The 17,206-nt window shown below is 57.8% G+C and overlaps 2 protein-coding genes across 5 annotated transcripts in view; one reads left to right on the top strand and one right to left on the bottom strand.

Annotated features, from left to right (window-relative positions):
* Window positions 1-4,522, top strand: part of BAZ1B (bromodomain adjacent to zinc finger domain 1B) — a 71,175-nt gene extending 66,653 nt beyond the window's left edge. For 2 of the 4 annotated variants that reach the window (XM_073884279.1, XM_073884280.1), the window contains 4 exons: window positions 575-720; window positions 1,877-1,980; window positions 2,288-2,595; window positions 3,171-4,522. In XM_073884279.1, the coding sequence (XP_073740380.1) occupies window positions 575-720; window positions 1,877-1,980; window positions 2,288-2,595; window positions 3,171-3,241 (629 nt within the window). In that variant the 3' untranslated portion in view covers window positions 3,242-4,522. Of the gene's footprint in view, window positions 1-574; window positions 721-1,876; window positions 1,981-2,287; window positions 2,661-3,137 lie in introns of all 4 variants that reach the window. The other 2 variants (XM_025864546.2, XM_025864545.2) reach the window with 2 other exon arrangements.
* A 3,784-nt stretch (window positions 4,523-8,306) lies between these two features.
* Window positions 8,307-10,255, bottom strand: FZD9 (frizzled class receptor 9). The gene has a single exon (XM_025864497.2). It carries the CDS (start codon window positions 10,253-10,255, stop codon window positions 8,459-8,461), a length of 1,797 nt encoding a protein of 598 aa, XP_025720282.1. The 3' UTR covers window positions 8,307-8,458.
* Between the last annotated feature and the right edge of the window lie 6,951 nt (window positions 10,256-17,206).

Here is a 17,206-nt window from a genome sequence, read left to right as displayed (position 1 = left end):
TTCAGACATGCAAGAAAGCAGGACTGGGGTGGGCCTTAAGTTGGATTCACTGAGGAAGACTTCGAGTAGATAAGAGCTTTTCTCCCAGAAGATTGTGGTGGCGAGCATAGGATTACTTGGGGGAACTAGGAGGCGAGAACTGTCCTACAGTCAGATTCCATGTCACATGTAAGGACACACACTCACAGGCCAAGCTTGGGCTCTGGGAATTCCAGGCAGACCTATTAGCAAACGGCCTCTCCTCCAGAGTGAGTCAGCTTGCCATTGACTCCTTCAGAGGCCTCATTCCTAGGAGTGGCTGTGAACAGAGTGGGGACAGAGAGTAGCCATTCTGAAGGAACTGGCCTTCGGAAGAGATTCTTAGAAGGTCTTTGGCAGTTGATGAAAGGTATCCATTCATCTGCTTCTCTACCTTTAAAGTGTCAGGTCCGATAGGGCAGGAGAAAAAAAAGAGCAAGAGCGCCTTATGACCAAAGGGAGCTGTTGCTCTGTTCAGCCAGATGCTCTCCCCATCCCATAGGCATGCTCCCTTCGTCCTCGTTGTTCAGCTCCGAATCCACATTTTCCATTATAGTGAGACCTCGAAAGACCGTCCGGGGCAAGCAGGGTGTTATCCCCCCTGCGGCGAGGCCGGGACGCCGGCCAGGTAAGAAGCCGCATCCCACCAGGAAGTCTCGGCCGAAGGCGCCACCTGTGGACGACACGGAGGTGGAAGAGCTGGTGAGTGATTTCGCCTCCTCCCCGTACCCATCGTTTCTCAGCCCCCACTCCAGCGTCAGGAATCGGGCAGCAGGTGGGGGCCCCTCCCCCCTCCCTTTGGAGGCTGATGCGGCAATTGGGTGGGCCTGTAGGCAGACGGAGGCCACAGGCCCCCCAGGAGCAGCTATGTCCGGCATTCCCCTGCTGTAGCCTGCAAACTTCGTCTCCTCCAGTTAATAGGCAGCCCGTGACTTGTTAAGGATTTTAAAATAGTATCCATGTGTCTCCAGTGGCTCAGAGGGGCTGGGTCTCCATTGTGGGAATGCCAGCAATGTTGGAGCCTCAGTCACTCTTGGGTCTTTTGCCCACAGTTGTTGTGGGAGGGGCGTTATCCTCTCCTCTGCTCCTCAACCAACGTAATTTTAGTGGTTTTACTTAGATTTCACTTGAGCTTTAAAGAACAGTCAGAGGCTCTTGAAAACGTACTTATTTTGGCAGAGCAAATTGGGTTGTGGGGGGTTGGGGGCATAAAGCAAGCCATTAGGGAGCTTGAGGGCAATGCGAGATCCTTCCGCTGGCCCAGCCCTAACTAACCCTTCAAGCCTGGGGCTCCGACCGCTGTGAGTGACAGTGGCGATGGCTCCCTGGAGGGGACGCCCACCCTCCCCTCCTTAGCCACTTAGCTCCCACGTACATGCTTGCAGCAGGAGGGCCTGGGAGAGGAATCGTACCTCTTGCTTTTCTTCCTCAGAGCCCCTAGCCCCCCCGAGAACTGGCTGCTGGTGGTCCCCGTAACCTGTGCGGGTCTCCGCGGTGGCTCGTTTATACCCCTCCGGGTATGCACATGATCCCGGATCCATCTGCTCTCCCGGCATGCTGGTGACAGTGGCCTCTCTGGCCGACCTCTAGCAGGACCGCTGTAACGGCAGCTGCTGCCTGCCCTGGGCTGCTTTGATCCACGACCGCCAGGGAGGGGCCGGCGGGCTGATGGGAAGAGGCCTGCCCCCGGCTGAGCGCTCTCCCTGACTGGAATGTCAGATGATTTTGACTGTCTCTGCTCCAAGAAGATGGTTGAGCTTTTTTTTTTTTCCTTTTGTTTTCAAAAGATACATACATTTTCTGTTCTGTCCACTCTTCTCTTGGACCTGTAATAACATGTCTCTTTCTTTGGTGCCAGGTACTTCAGACCAAGCGGAGCTCCCGGAGGCAAAGCCTTGAGTTGCAGAAGTGTGAAGAGATCCTCCACAAGATTGTGAAGTACCGCTTCAGCTGGCCCTTCAGGTGGGCTTTTGTGTCCTCAGGCCCCGGGGAGCAGGACCGGCCTGGGGGGTGCTCCGAGCATGCAACCAGCCAGCTGGCTGGGGCCTTGCCGAGCGGAGGTCATAGGGACGACCCTGATCCTTCCTTTAGGACACGTCTAAGTGTGGGGGGCATTCCTTCCCAGACCAGTAGAGACAGCACTTGGTCCAGGGTGAACACACCTCTTCTCCTGCCCGCTGGCTGATTTCAGCAGGGGTGGGCGTTCTGGGAACGGTGGTCCGAAAACAAGGTTTCTGTGCTCAGATCTCCATTTGGTTCTTCTCCACAGGGAGCCCGTGACCAGAGATGAGGCTGAGGATTACTATGACATCATCACCCACCCCATGGACTTCCAGACAATGCAGAACAAATGTTCCTGTGGGAGCTACCGCTCTGTGCAGGAGTTTCTTACCGACATGAAGCAAGTGTTTACCAATGCTGAGCTTTACAACTGCCGAGGCAGCCATGTGCTGAACTGCACGGTGAAGACAGAACAGTGTCTGGTGGCTCTGTTGCATAAACACCTTCCTGGCCACCCGTACGTCCGCAGGAAACGCAAGAAGTTTCCCGATCGGCTTGCTGAAGATGAAGGGGACAGTGAGTCAGAGCCCGTTGGACAGTCAAGGGGACGAAGGCAGAAGAAATAGAGAGTCAGGGCCCTGGTAAGGGAGCCGAGGTGGGGGGGGACAGAGAGAGCCGGGGAGGGTGGGAGGGAGCGAGAGAGGAAGATGGAGAAGAATGTGGAAGGGAGGAGATCGCAGGGAGTCCAGAAATGCCCGTCATCCCAAGCTTGTGCTGCCTTGCCCAGCTCTCCAGAGGGCCCTAAGCAGGCAGAGCTCCTTGGAGAGCCTACTCTTGGGCTGGTGGTCTCTGCCCAGAGATCCCGTGGGCGGTAGGCGGCCTCAACCCTGCTGAGAGTTTCCAGGGAGAGGCCAAGGGTGTGGCTTTCTTGTGGGCCCCCGTCCTTTAACTTTATTTCCTGCGGCCCCTCCCGCTTTGGCCACCACGACAGTGCCAAGCCTCTGGTCTCCAGGGGAGGGATTACTGTATAACATGGAAGGATCAGGGGTAATCAGGCCAGTGGGGAGGTGGTGTTGATTTTTTTACTCTCCATTTACACCCAGTCTTGTTTCTTGAAGCCCATCCTCTGTCTCTCCCCGCCTCTCCCTCAGGTGACGGTAGCAGTGAGTGCCATACCGCGTTCTGTATTCACCAGCATCACGACACACTCGTGCTCTTTTGAGTTGCTCTTGGCAGAGTAAAGGGACATGTCCTGGAGCCATTCCTGAATACCCCTCCCCTTCTTTGTGACTGCTCTCTTCCCTCTCCCGCCCCGCCTCACCCCTTCCAAATCAAAAACAAAAAAACTGAAGGAAAAAAAAAAACCCTACAAAACCCACCAAGAACCTAAGGCACTTCACTTAAGAGACTGGAGTCCTGCTTATAATCATGCATATAACCTTGGATGGATCTGGCCGGAGGGGTGTTGGAGCCCAGCCCACCCACATACCAGACACAAGCTCTTAGGGGAGCAGAAGAAAAGCAGGAAGAATTTAAATGTTTAATTTTTTTAAATTGACTTTTCTAGTTATTAAAAGTTGCTTGTTTCAGCAGTGACATTGTATAAAGAACACCCTGTAAGATACTCCTGCCGTCTCGCTTCGGCACGTGTACAGTGCGGTCATAGAACATGTTCGCTTTCCTTCGCCCCGTCGCCTCCCGCAGCCCGTCCGCTTGCCTTCAGAGAAGCGGGGTTGGAGGCTCAGCAGGGCAGGCAGTGGGACCTGGCGGGGACGGGCATGTCCCTCTGCCTGCCCTGGCGGCCGTTCCTGCCTCCTCCATCTCCGGCCACCTCCTCCCTCCTCCCGAGCCTGTTCTGGCCTCGGACACAGATGCCCCGAGAAGCTCTGAGAAGCTGAATCTCACAGGGGTCCGTGTCCGTGCGGGGCGGGGAGCGGAGTCTGGCTCGAGTAGTTCTAGTTAGGCAGAACTTCGTAGTCTTCTTTCCCTTTTATGGCAGATTTTGATAAAAATGCAAAACAGGGTTTAATTTTCTTTTATGTCAGCTTTGAATTTAGAAAATGTGAGCACCTCAGCTCTTCTGTACCTATTTAAGTTAAGGGAAAACTTGTCCACCAAGGGGATTGCAGCTCCTAGAACTTGAGAATAAAGCCTCTTAATACGGAACTTCAAGGTGTGGTCCTGTCTCACGCCCGCCTGCCCTGCCCGGAGACTGGGGATTTGCTCCAGTGGCTGCTGGATAGGTTTACTGTCCCTTCTCCCCCAGCTTCGGGCTCAGCACTGACGCTCCAGTTCCATAATCCCAGCCACCAACACCGTGCCCTGCCTCGTACCCTAGAGCCAGTCTGTTCTTGTTCACAGTGAGGATCCTGTGTTCCCACTTCAGTGACACCTGAATTTTTTTTTTTATTGTCTTTAAGGAGGAAGGGCCCCATTAAAGGGTAAACTTGTAATAAATTGGAATTTCAAATAAACATTATGTACTTGTGTTTATAAAGAAGAAGCGGTTCTGGTGAATCTTTCTTTGTGCTCTTGGGGGAGGGAGTGGATCGTGCAGAGTGTCCCGAGTGCTGGTACTGCTGACTGTTGGGGGCAGTTGTCCTTCAGGAGCAAGAGGGCCCCTGAAATGTGACCTTCAGCTTCTCCTGGCCTTGGCCCTAAGCCCCCTCTCTTCCCCCAAATTTTCATTAGAATTCTAAGAATTCGGGGAAAATATTCTTAAAGGCTTCACTGTGGGAATTTGTATAGTGCTTGAGGACTTAATTTTGGGGCAACTCCTGGCGTTTTAAAACACCTCAAGGAAAATTTCGAACATGTAGCACAGAAAGAGTGAAAACTGAATTCCCACGTACTGTGCTTCAGCAATTCCACCACATAGCCAATCTTACGTCCTCATGTTTTTTTACGCTGGGAATTTCTGAAGTCAGAGTGCTTGATCTGAGTAGGTCACTGCCAGGTGGCCACCTGCTTACAGATTTCAGAGATGTTGCAGAGCCCACGGTGTGGTCCCATCTACCGAGAGGGAACTCCAGCTCCCAGACCACCCGAACCTGGGGCGGCGGTGAGTGAAACGGGAAGAAATCTGAGGAGAACCTGGAGCCCTCGGTGCGGGTTCTGCCCCAGCTGCTCTGTGGCCTTGCTGAGTGTGGGCCTGGGGTTGGGGGGGTGGGGAGCCGCCTGCCCCAAGGTCAACTCCAATGTGGCCAGCGCTCTGGCTCTGGGGAAGGGAGCTGTGCGACCTCCGAGCATTTCCTAGACGGTCACGGCCGGACACGGGGGCCCGGCGACGTCCGTGAAGTCATGTTCCCCAGTGGGTTTCTTAGGGTATCTGAGGATGGCGCCTGTGCTTGTGCACCGTGGTCTTGTTAAACCATCAGCCTCCCTGCCAAGGGTGGGACCTTAGGGGAGCCACCGGACTTGGGCTGACGGCTGCAAACGGGAACAAGAGAACTTTCTCCCGAGGACAGGCACCACTCCTGGGATTCAGCGGAGCCCTCCCTCTAGTGCTGCCTGCGCTGCCGCCGCCTCAGACCCGGGCTCTGGGGAGGCTCTGGAACTTGGTCAGGGGTGGCAGTGAGCTGGGGTCTGGATTCCCCGGGAGCCAGGGCGTCCTCACGCAGGGCACTGAAAAACCCAAGCCGGGCAGGAGGAGAGGGTCCGGATTGCGAGATGCTTCTAGGACTGCCCGGGCCCGGGGCCTTCCACTGGGCTGCGGCTGAGAGCAGGCAGGCAGAGCAGCTACTGACACCCCTTCCCTGGGACCGCCTCCGTCTGACCGCTGACTCCTGGGAACTTTGAACCGTTTCCTTGGAACTAACACCGAGGTCAGGGCTAAGAAGTTCCCTTACCTCAGGCCTCCCACGCACAAGCTCAGCCGCGGAGGGGCGGAGCCCGCGTGGACGTGAGCGCACAGATGTGCCGCCGGTGCCGGGGGCACCCTGTGCACAGGCCAGCAGGTGTTGGGTTCTGGAATGTCCTTTGGGGGGCTGTGGGGGGGGGGTAGGCCCCGCTGTGGGAGGGGTTTCTCTGGACGAACCCGCCCTAGGGTCTAACACCTGCTGTCCCGATGGAATCCGTGGTGTGGCGGAAGTCACAAAGGCTCTGGAGGCCGCAGGTTGCCTGGCCATGTGTGGTCTCCAGCCAGCCAGCTCTCCACACTTCCCCTGTCTGTGAATTGGGGAGAGAAGGGTCAAGTGGAAGGCTTCTGGAAAAGGTCTCTAATAAATGTTTCCTTCTTCCTTCTCCTCCAGGGTCTGGGACTTTTCCGGTGTTCCCCAGGGCTGAGAAGCCGCCGGCAGAGCCCCTCACTGCCCGCCTCTCCCCTCCCAGTTGTTCTGGAAGCTCAAATCTTGTTTCCACCTGGTGGGACCTAGCTGACTGCGGCCCCTCCCTGACCAGTGACTGGCAAGGGACAGGGGTGAACTGGTGCCACTCCTGATGCTCAGCGTCCCCTCCATCCTTTGCCCATATACACGTCACCTGCCTTTCTCTTCCCCAGTCTCCAGAATCCTCTCTTTTTGCTCCCACTGCCCCTGCCCTGAGCTCAGCTCAATGCAGCCCCTGCCCCCCGCCCCCTTCCGACCCGGGCCCCTGTCACCTTCAACAAGCGCAATCTCAGTCAAGGACCCTCATGGGGGAGTGACGAGGTGTCAGGGTCACTTGGCTTCACTGACTAAAAAAGGCCAGAGGCCTTCCTGTGTGCTCCCTGAGGGGGAAGGCTTTCGGAGGGGGCTGGGGGGACGGGCTGTGCAGGAAATGCGTAAGCACAGGTGCCTGGCTGCAGAGTTCCCCTGGGGGTCAGGACCTGTCCTTGTGGGGAGGGACAGCCCTTCACTCTCCTCAGCTCCCTTGGGAATTTGACACCGCCTGTTTGATCTTCAGTTGGTGTCTTTCTCGCCCGCTGAGACTGGTGGTTGGTGCAGGGCACAGAGCTCCGGCCTGAGAGGCCCTGGCTTTGGGAACTCAGGCCTACTACTGTTAGGAAGCAGTCGACCCTGGGCCTCCCCGAGGCTCTGAGGCGAGGCTGGACCCTTGGGGTCTCCTGGCAGTGACACTGAGCGCTGGCTCTGTGTATCATGCACCCAGGGCCAGTGACGAAGGCCCTCGCCTGGCTGAAGTCACAGTGGCCAGAGCAGAGGCCAACATGGGCCTCTGAGGTCTGACCCCCCCCAACCCCCACCCCAAGCTGATGGGGTCTCCGTGGGAGGGCCACACACTCCTTACAGTGGGCAGAGATGGCGCAGGTCCCCGCGGCCTTGAGCTTCCCCGGCGCGCAGATACACACGTACCTTTTCCTGTGCCCTGGCACACGAGTGTGCAAGGTGCCCTGGAGCAGCCGTGCGCACTCCTCTGCAACTGCCCCATTTCTCACAGCAGCTCTCCACACCGCAAATCCTTCCACAGCCTTCGGAGCTGGGGACCCAGTTCCCACTGGACTCCAGGGCTTCCCCATGTCCCCTGTCTGGGCTGCCAAGATGCCCACAGACCAGTCCGGCCCCATTTCCACTCCCCCCAGAGAGCTGAGGGGAGGCGGTGGGGTGCCCTGACTAGGACCCCAGGGAGTGAGGTGGACGCGGGCAATCCTGGCAGGCAATGAGGACAGCCACTCCAGGCTCAGCCCTCAGGCCCAGGGAAGGGACAGCGGGACACGCCCACCCGAGAGGGCGGGAGCAGGTCCCGAGGCTCCGAGGGAAACTTGGAGACAGGTCGGCGCCCTCACTTCCCACACGAGTGAAAAAAGCAGTCCTACCCACACCCCCCAGACAGGCTAGAATCCCCAAGGCCACGGGTGTCCGCCCAGGGGATTCATGGAGCGGCCCAGCCGGCATCCCAGGCACACTTTGCGAAGCGGGAACTCAGGACTCAGGCAAAGGAGCAAAGACAGGCGAGGGGAAAGCACACGCACACGCGGGGACCTCTGCAGGAACAGCTGCTCCCCAGGGACGCCCTCCTGACCGGCGGGGAGCCAGAGATCGGGGGCCGGCGCATGAGGCCAGCACCCACCCCGCTCTGCCCACCAGGAGGACTCCTGCAGGGTCCCCACCCTCCTACCTTCCCCTTTCCCGGCCCACAGAGGACTCTGCGGTGCCACACGGGGGGTTTATTTCAGTCACAGCTTCCAGAGAAACTCAAAACAATAAATTACATCATTAAATAAACTCCCTGCTGGACCACGCCCTCTTCTGCCCCTCCTCCTCGCCGCATGCTCCCTCAGGACCCCCATGGGGACCTGGCCAGGCCCACCCCCTGCACTAGGCCACAGAGGAGTGAGCCTCACTGGGTCCCGGCAATCGAGGTGGCAGGAGAGCCTCCCTGCCCTCGTCCTCGGCCCCTCACACTCACTTGCCTGACCTTGACAGCTGGGCAGCTGCTAGTCAGCTGTCTCCTCCGGAGGGGGGGCCGGGAGGGGGCAACAGCCGCCCCGCACAGGCCTGTGTCCCTAGAGGTGCGTGGGGTTCTCCAGAGAAGGGTCCGTCTTAGTCATGTGCAAGACCACGGTGGGGGCCTTGTAGTGGCAGTGGGTGCCACGGCCGTAGCCCCCGGGCGCCCGGCAGGCCTTTGCCCGGGCCCGGCCAGCTCCCATCTTGCGGTGGCACAGGCTCTGCCAGGTCTGGAAAGTCTTGGAGCTCCATACCCAGACGCCGCTGGTGATGCCCACCACCAGCGACATGAAGATTTTGAGCATAAAGACAGCCACGGTGGGCACCGAGCCCCCCGGCAGCGAGCAGTCCCTCCGGCCCCCGGGCATGCTGGCTGCCGAGCAGGGCTGCTCTGTGGCCCGAAGGCGCCAGAAGTCCATGTTGAGGCGTTCATAGACGTAGCACACGATGACGCAGGTGGCAGGCACCGTGTAGAGGATGGAGAAGACCCCAATCTTGACCATGAGCTTCTCCAGCTTCTCCGTGTTGGTGCCACCTGTCTTCATGATCTTGCGGATGTGGAAGAGGGCCACGAAGCCCGTCAGGAGGAAGCTGGTGCCCAGCACCAGGTAGCAGGAGAGGGGCACCAGCACGAAGCCGGTCAGTGCAGCCGCATCCATGCTGGCCACGTAGCAGAGCCCCGTGAGCTCGTCCCCGGCCACCTTGCGCAGCGTCAGGATGACGATGGTCTTGAGGGCCGGCAGGCCCCAGGCCGCCATGTGGAAGTAGCTGCCATGGGCCTCGATGGCCTCGTGGCCCCACTTCTTGCCGGCCGCCAGGAACCAGGTGAGGGTCAGCACCACCCACCACAGCGAGCTGGCCATGCCGAAGTAGTAGAGCAGCAGGAAGACGAGGGTGCAGCCCGTGTTCTCCAGCCCCTCCTGGATCACGTAGAGCGCGCCCGCCTCCTGGTCGCAGGCCACGCTCTGGGCGCCCGCCACCGCGCGGATGAGGAAGGCCAGCGAGTAGACGTTGTAGCACATGGACAGGAAGATGATGGGGCGCTCGGGGTACTGGAAGCGGTGGGGCTCCAGCAGGAAGGTGAGCACGGTGAAGGCCGTGGAGAAGAAGCACAGCGCCGACCACACGGCCATCCAGACGAGCGCGAAGTCCTTGTCGCGCCGCGACCAGAACACCTCGACGCCCGGCCCGCAGCGCGGCGCGCACGAGCGGCTCTTCTCCACGTACTGGAACTTCTCCGGGTTCTCGCAGGTGCCGCCGCCGCCGCCGCCGCCGCCGCCTCCCCCCGGGCCCGAGGCGGGGTCGCCGGGGGGCCGCGCGGGCCGGGGCGCCACGGGCAGCATGCCCAGGCCCTTGTGGGGCTCGGCGGGGCCCGCCGTGGCGTTCTCGGGCGCCTCCATGCAGAGCGCGTGCGGGTCGTTGCGCGTGGGCAGCCGGGCGCAGTCCAGCGAGTCGGGCCAGCCGAAGTTGAACTGCTCCATGATGGGCGCGCAGCGCAGGCGCGCCTGCTCGCACATGGGCCGGCAGGCGGGGATGGGCGTCGAGACCTGGTCGGTGCACATGGGCGCGTACAGCGAGCACAGGAAGAAGCGCAGGTGGCTGTGGCAGCCGTACTGCACGAGCGGCGCAAACTCGGCCAGCTCCGCGGCCGCCTCGCCCTGCGACGTGTGGCCCAGCAGGTTGGGCATGCGGGTCAGGTTGTAGCCGATGCCGCGGCACATGGGGATCTCCACCGCCTGGCAGGGCGCCGGCCCGCGCCCGCGCTCCGGGTCGAAACGGCCGATCTCCAGCGCCGCGCCGCCCGCCGCCAGCAGCTGCCACAGCAGCAGCGCCCGGCGGAGCGGCGGCACGGCCATCCCGGGCGGCCCCGGCCGAGAGCGGGAGGGCGGCCCCGGCTCACTCGGGCCGCACCGTCCGGCGCCCCCGTGCCCGCCCGCCACGTCGCGGGGCGCGGGCCATCGCCGAGCCCCCCGCGTGCGTCCGGGCGCCCCGGCAGCGCGCAGGGAAGCCGCCCGAGGGAGAGGAGGCGCCAAGCCCGCCGAGCGGCCAGCGCCGCTGCCACTCGAGCGGCCGCGGAGCCAGAGCCGTCGCCGCCTCCCGGGGTCGCCGCTACAAACCTCGGGGCGGGGCGCCGGGCAGACACGCCCAGGGGCGGGCCCTCCGCGCGCCGGGCACGCCCCTCCCCCCGCCGGGCTTTAAAGGCGCCGCGTCTCCCCGCGGCAACGCGGCACTCGCGTGGGCGCGATCCGACGGCGCGGGGTGCAGGTGCGCCCCGGGCCCGTGCGCTCACACTCGGTGCTTCCCCTTCTCTTGTTGCCCCACGGTCCCCGCGACCAGACCGCCGGAAGATTCTTTTGCCCTTCATCCCGGGTCGCCTCTCTTTACCCCAGGTGGCAGACCCATTTCTGAGGCCTCCACGCGTTGCGAAGCCTCGGCCTTGTACTCAGTGACAGTTCAGGTGCAGCCTGCGACTTCACCAATTGTATGCGACTTTGGGCTCTTCTCCCTCAGCCTCTGTTTCCTTTCCTACAAAACGGGCAGACAGCCTTGTGGAAACAAGCAACTCATTTGTTGCATGCGTCCTGCTTATCGGTCACACTGCACAACATGACCTCATTGCCCCTTCTCCGCAATCCAGGTGGGGAACCCGAGGCTCAGAGAGGAGTGACATACCCAAGGGCACGGAGCTATTAAGTGTTGCATCTGTGACTGAGTCCGGACCCCATACTCGAACTTACAACCCCAGGGTCAAGGGTCACTTGCTTTACCGACTGAGCCAGCCAGATGTCCCCCCACCACTCCTATACTCGGTCCATAAGGTTGCTGTACTCCTCTGGGGAGAGTGGGGGCCACGCGGCGTCACTGTATCGCCCGGAGGCTCCGCTCTCTAGGATGCCACCTTGACACCTTTGAGAGGCACTTAGGAAGTGCTTCCCTCAGAGCTGAAGGACTCTGCTTTTTATTATTTATTTTTTTTAAAGATATTTATTTATTTATTTTTTAATTTTTAGGTGATCTCTACACCTAAGGTGGGGCTCAGACTCACAACAACGAGATCAGAAGTTGCAGGCGCCACCAAATTGAGCTGGCCAGGTGCCCCAGGACTTGGCTTTTTCAATCAAAGTTGCAATTGACATGTAACATTAGTTTCAGGCGCACAACATGACTGGGTATTTGTATACACTGGGAAATAATCACCAAGTAAGTCTTGTCACCATCTGTCAGTGTACATAGTTACACATTTGTTTTCACTTGTGATGAAACTTCCAAGATTCACTCAGCAACTTTCAAACGTCCAATACCACGTTACTGACTGTAGTCAGCAGCTTGTACACGGTGTCCGCTGGACTTACTTGTTACTGGAAGTTTGTACCTCTTGGCCCCCTTCACCCATTTTGCCCACCCCTCCCAATCTGTTCTTTGTATCTGTGAGTTTTGTTTTGTCTTTAGATTCCACATATAAGCGAAATCGTACAGTATTTGGAAGACTTTATTTTGAAACCCTAGTGTCCCCCTCTCTCCCTTCCCCTCCCCTCCCCTCCCCTGAGCTCCCTGGGCACAGGGCTTTCCCTGGGGAGTCCTCTCTGGTCAGGGAGCCTGCAGCCTCCACCCCAACAGCCTCCCGAGAGCCCCATTCTCCTTCCTGTGCCTGCAGAGCAGAGGGACTGTGCACAGTGGACACCTCACAGATACCTTAGGAGTCCACCTCATTACCCTCTTCACGTCTGCCCTCACCCCCGGAAGGGTGAGGTGAGGAAGACCCAGACTCAGACTCCACAGGTCCAGACGCCCTAGCTGCTGCTCAGGGTGCTTAGAGCACGAGGGACCGAGGGAGAGGCCTGCCCTGCAGGGGGTCTAGGAGATGGACCCAGAACGTCCCATGAACCACACAAACCCTGGGCCAGGCACTTCCCACCGTGACCTTTCTAACCCTCATAACAGTTCTGCAAAGGAAATCTGTAATCATTTTATAGAAGAGAAATTGAGGCACAGAAAACTCAAGATATTTGCTTGGATTACACAGCTCCACAGGGTCAGGGTGAGCCTCCAGGCTCTTCCCCAGCATGAGGCTGCCCATCACCACCAGAGGAAGGGTACCCGCCCTGTGGTGGGAACTCAGGATGATGCGCTCAGTGCCCTCAGAGCCATGCTGAGGTGGGGGAGGCAGAAGAAAAGGGACGTGCTCTGTCGCGGGCGTGCACCCAGACTCGTGCTCTCTGAGAGGCCCCCACGAGATGGGCCATCCGTGGAGGTGCGTGCAGCCCGGTGCCCAGTGCCTCGTCCACACTCAGTCCACCTGAGTCTTGAGAGGTATGGCTGCAAGATCCTGAACTTCCCAAGGAGGTCGGGTATCTTGCAAAAAAGGACCCCGCCTTGACCCTGTGGTCAGGGATAACAGTTTCTCAGAATGCCAGAGGCAGCTTCCCATTGCTCAGGGTGAAGCTCATGCTCCTGAGGATGACTGCAGATGGCCTTCCAGCCATAGCCCCCAGCCCGCCTCTTCATCTCCTGCCATGACTCTCCCCACCCCCGTTGGGAGCACCATGCCACGTCCCTCCCTCATGCCTTCAATCTCCCCAGCCCAGGAGGCTCTTCTCTTCTGCTCTGCTGGGTACACCAGCCTCAGGCATCACCTCTCAGGGGCTGCCCCCCAGCTCTCCTGGATGGGGCTGGAGTCTCTGCTCCCGGGCCTCAGGGTCCTTGCCCCCCCCACTGTCCCCTCCCTGTGCACTCGGGAACTCTTAGCCCTCCCTCCACCCCAGTACCAGCAGCCCCTGGAGGACCACGGGGACATTTTAGTTCTCTATGCGTCTGGCCCCCCAGAGGCATAGGTGCATGAATGATACCGGGGCCCCACGTCAGGGTGTCCGTAGGAGGTGGGGGCTCCAGAGGAGCCCCTCTGTGGGCAGCGGGGGTGGAGGCTGAGGACAGTGGAGGCTTCCTGCTACCCACACTGGGCACAGGAGCCAGGGTTTTTGTGCCCCTGCCCCCCAGCAGGGTGGAGAGGAGTCTGGGGGCCCTCCCTCTGTCAGCGGCAGTGGGGAGGGCACCCCAGGAGCTGGGGGATGCCAGGCCTGTCACCATGGCAACAGCTGCTCCTGGGAAGCCAAAGGTGGGGGGTGTGGAAGGACCCCTCCCCCATGCAGATGCTGCTTGGAGAGAAGAGGCCTCTTGGGCCGCCTGCCCACCCACCCGGCTTTGTCACTCGATCTCCGTCTTTACAAAGGCAGAACAATAACCCGCGGGCTCGCTGAAAGGGAGCCGATGGACCAGGAGGAGGGGGATTACCATCAGTGCCCACCCCCCATTCCTGCTTCACTGGGCAGAGGGGCCAGAGACAGGGGCGAGGTGGTCGTAGAACCCCCCCTCGGCTCCTCCCTGGAGAGGCCTCCCTTCCTGGGGGCCCTGCGCACATGGGAAGGGACACCCGGTCCCTCTCGTCCCCCCCCACCCCTCTTGTCTCCCTGGCTTGCACTCCCAGAGGCCCTTCTTACCACATCCTCCCTGACTGTGGCAACTTGTCACCCCCCCCAGTGCACACTTGCTGCCCTCCCCCTTGGCTCTGATACTGCCTCCTCCAGGACGCCGCCCTGCCGGACGGCCCTGGTGCCCGCCTCTGTGCCCTGGGGCCGCCACACCTGCGCCTGTCTTCCCCACAAGCCTGGAAGCAACTGGGTGTCTTGGGCGCCTGGCCCGGAGCAAGTTCCCATAAATGTTTGTTGAATGAAAAACATGCCGCTATGAGGAGGGGGCCGTAGATCTTTCTGGAAGGGCCTGAATGCCAGTGGGGCCTGAGGGTGGGGAAGGGTAGTGATTGGAGCCTGGAGCACAGAGGTGTTTGTGTGAGGAAGCAGGCGCAGGCCGCATCTTGCAGGAGGGCTGTCGCTGGTGCGGGAGGACCTGGCAGGCACACTGACACACCTGCTCCCGGGCAGAAGGAGGTGGGTGCGCTGGGACAGGGAGGCGGGGGCGAGGTAAGTGTAAGCATCTGCAGGGACACGCAGGGGCCCGGTTGCTCCTGTATGTGCACACACCCCCATGCACGGGGCAGGACTGGCTGACATGCTGCCGGGGGGGGGGGGCTCTGGGAATGGGCTCACCTCCCCAAAACTTGAACCCTTCTGACTCAGTTTCCCTTGATGGCGATGTCAAGGGCTGGACAAGACTGTTCCATTCTAAAGAAGAGTTTTTAAAATTCCTTGTTAAGGCATTTCTAATTTCACAACTAGTCAGCATTAGAGGTGAGGAGAGAAATTAAGATGATCATGTCCGCCTCTCCTTACAAACCTGGCCCTCAGGGAATCAACATTAAGAGTTCAGGCACCTCTCGGGCGCCTGGGTGGCTCAGTCAGTTAGGTGTCTGCCTTCAACTCAGGTCAGGATCCAGGGTCCTGGGATCGAGCCCTGCGTCAGGCTCCCCACTCAGCGGGGACTCTGCTTCTCCTTCTCCCACTCCCCCTGCTTGTGCTCTCTTTCTCTCTGCTAGATAAATAAAATCCTAAAAAGTTTTTGATACTTTCTCTTAGACTTTGCAAACACATCCACACACAGTGCAGTCTTTTCTTGTTTTTGTTTTACTAAAATGGAATTAATATTGTACTTTTTTTGAGAGAGAGAGAATGAGAGAGCAGGGTGGGGGGGAGGGGCAGAGGGAGAGAGAGAGAGAATCTCAAGCAGGCCCCAAGCTCAGTGCAGAGCTCATCAGGGGGCTCAGTCTCATGAAGCTGAGATCATGGCCTGAGCTGAAATCAGGAGTCCTGTGCTCAACCGACTGAGCCACCCAGGTGCCCCAATATTGTACATTTTTACACTTCATTTCTCTCACCTAAAAATCTATCATGGACGGATGGATGGATAGATGATTAAAATCAGTGTAGCAAAATGTTAATGTTAGAATCTACCTGGTGAGTGTTCAGGTGCTCACTATAAATTTGGTTCAACTTTTCTGTATATTTTTAAATTCTCATAATAGTTGAAACAGAAAATCTGTCATGAATGTCCATGTCAGCACACAGGATGCAACCCATTCTTTTTAATTGTCACTCTGATTCCCACGGTGTGGAATTATTATAAACTATTTAGCTAATCCCCTTTAGATAGGCATTTAGGTGGTTTCTATTATGATTCCTATTACCATGCAGATCCATGAGTATATGTATCTATATTCAGGGTCTGCAAACTGTGGTCCACAGGACAAATCTGGCCTGCTGCCTGTTTTTGTAAATAAAGTTTTATTGGAACAAAACCATGCTCACTGGCTGACGTGGAGTCCATGGTCTTTGAGCGACAATGGCAGAGATGAGTAGTTGTGACCGAAACCACATGGGCCACAAAATGGAAAACTTGTACGACTTGTACTATTTGGCTCTTTACAGAAAATGTTTGTCAATTCCTGGATGTACTTGTGTTTTTATTTTTATGGCATAGAGTCTGAGAACTTGATGGATCAACGGATGTGTGAATTTTTTTATAGCATCATTGAGGTACATTATTGATGTACAGTTCCCATAGTTAAAGTGTACAATTTGATGAGTTTTGACATATGGATATACTTGTGAAATCATCACCACAATTGATGCAGATAATGACTATCTTCTGGTTAAAATGCAAATGTCTTACTTGGAAATAACACATTAAAATATTAATAACTGGTACATATGTGACTGCTATATATATAATAACTGGCCAGTATAGGGCAAAATGAGCTTAAAGATAAGTAAGTATCTTTTATTAAGTATTAATTTACATTTTATTTAGTCCTCTTAACACCTTATGAGCTGGTTATTATTTATTTGAATTTTTAGGTGAGGAAAGGGAACTAGAGAGAGTTCAAGCTACTGACCTAAGGGCAAGCAACAGTGCCAGGATTGAAAAATAATTCTGGGGCGCCTGGGTGGCTCAGTCGTTAAGCGTCTGCCTTCGGCTCAAGTCATGATCCCAGGGTCCTGGGATCGAGCCCCGCATCGGGCTCCCTGCTCCGCGGGAAGCCCGCTTCTCCCTCTCCCGCTCCCCCTGCTTGTGTTCCCTCTCTCGCTGTGTCTCTCTCTGTCAAATAAATAAAATCTTTAAAAAAAAGAAAAATAATACTAATGAATATATTCTTCACCCCCAAAAGTTGTCTTGTACCTTCTCCCCTCTCCCCAGGTGATGGACTGAGGTCAGTATAGTGTAATTTGCATTTAGTTTGTATAAGTGGAATGTTAATGTGATTTTATAGGAATTTTTGGTAGCAAGCCTTCACTGAGCACCTCCATTTGCGCACACAGCACAGACTGGGCTAGACGCTGGGGACACAGGATGAGCCAGACTGGGAGCCTGGTCTCCGGTTGTTCCCTGGCAGCAGGAGTCAGTCACGGACAGAATAGCGCCCCCTGTGGTGTCAGCTGACATCTGTGATTACGGGAGTTCCCCGCCCCACCCCCCCCACGGGGTGGGTGTCAATAGGATGCGCGAGCTAGGTCTCAAAGCCAAGTGGAGGCCAGGGAGAAGAGAAGGTAGGGTGTTCTAGACAGAGGGCACAGCCTTTGCAAAAGCTTTGGAGGGAAAAAGGAGGCAGCCTGCCGGGTGTCAGGGTCATAGTGGAGGCCGGGATTTACCTTCGGGCAATGGGGAGCCCAGGATGGTTTTAAGAGAGGGTGTCCATTACTAGGTCTGTGCTGAGTGCTATGGCGGCAAAGGACAAGCGTGGGCTCTGCTGGGTCAGGCCAGGATCCAAAGAGGTGACACGCACGTGAGTGCTTTCTCCGGGCCAAGGGTAGGAGGAAGGCATTTGAGGCGGGGGGGGGGGGGGGGGGGGGGGGGGGGGG

Source organism: Callorhinus ursinus, unplaced genomic scaffold (genome assembly GCF_003265705.2).
Source record: "Callorhinus ursinus isolate GAN/ISIS: 27379988/994484 unplaced genomic scaffold, GSC_fseal_2.0 scaffold55, whole genome shotgun sequence".
In the NCBI taxonomy this organism is placed as follows: Eukaryota; Metazoa; Chordata; class Mammalia; order Carnivora; family Otariidae; genus Callorhinus; species Callorhinus ursinus.
The sequence above is the reverse complement of the archived record's forward strand: the minus strand, read 5'-3'. Positions and strand labels throughout refer to the sequence as shown.

Excerpts from the sequence above, each read along its gene's own strand:
- FZD9 (XM_025864497.2), bottom strand. The coding sequence starts at position 10,255 with ATGGCCGTGCCGCCGCTCCGCCGGGCGCTGCTGCTGTGGCAGCTGCTG.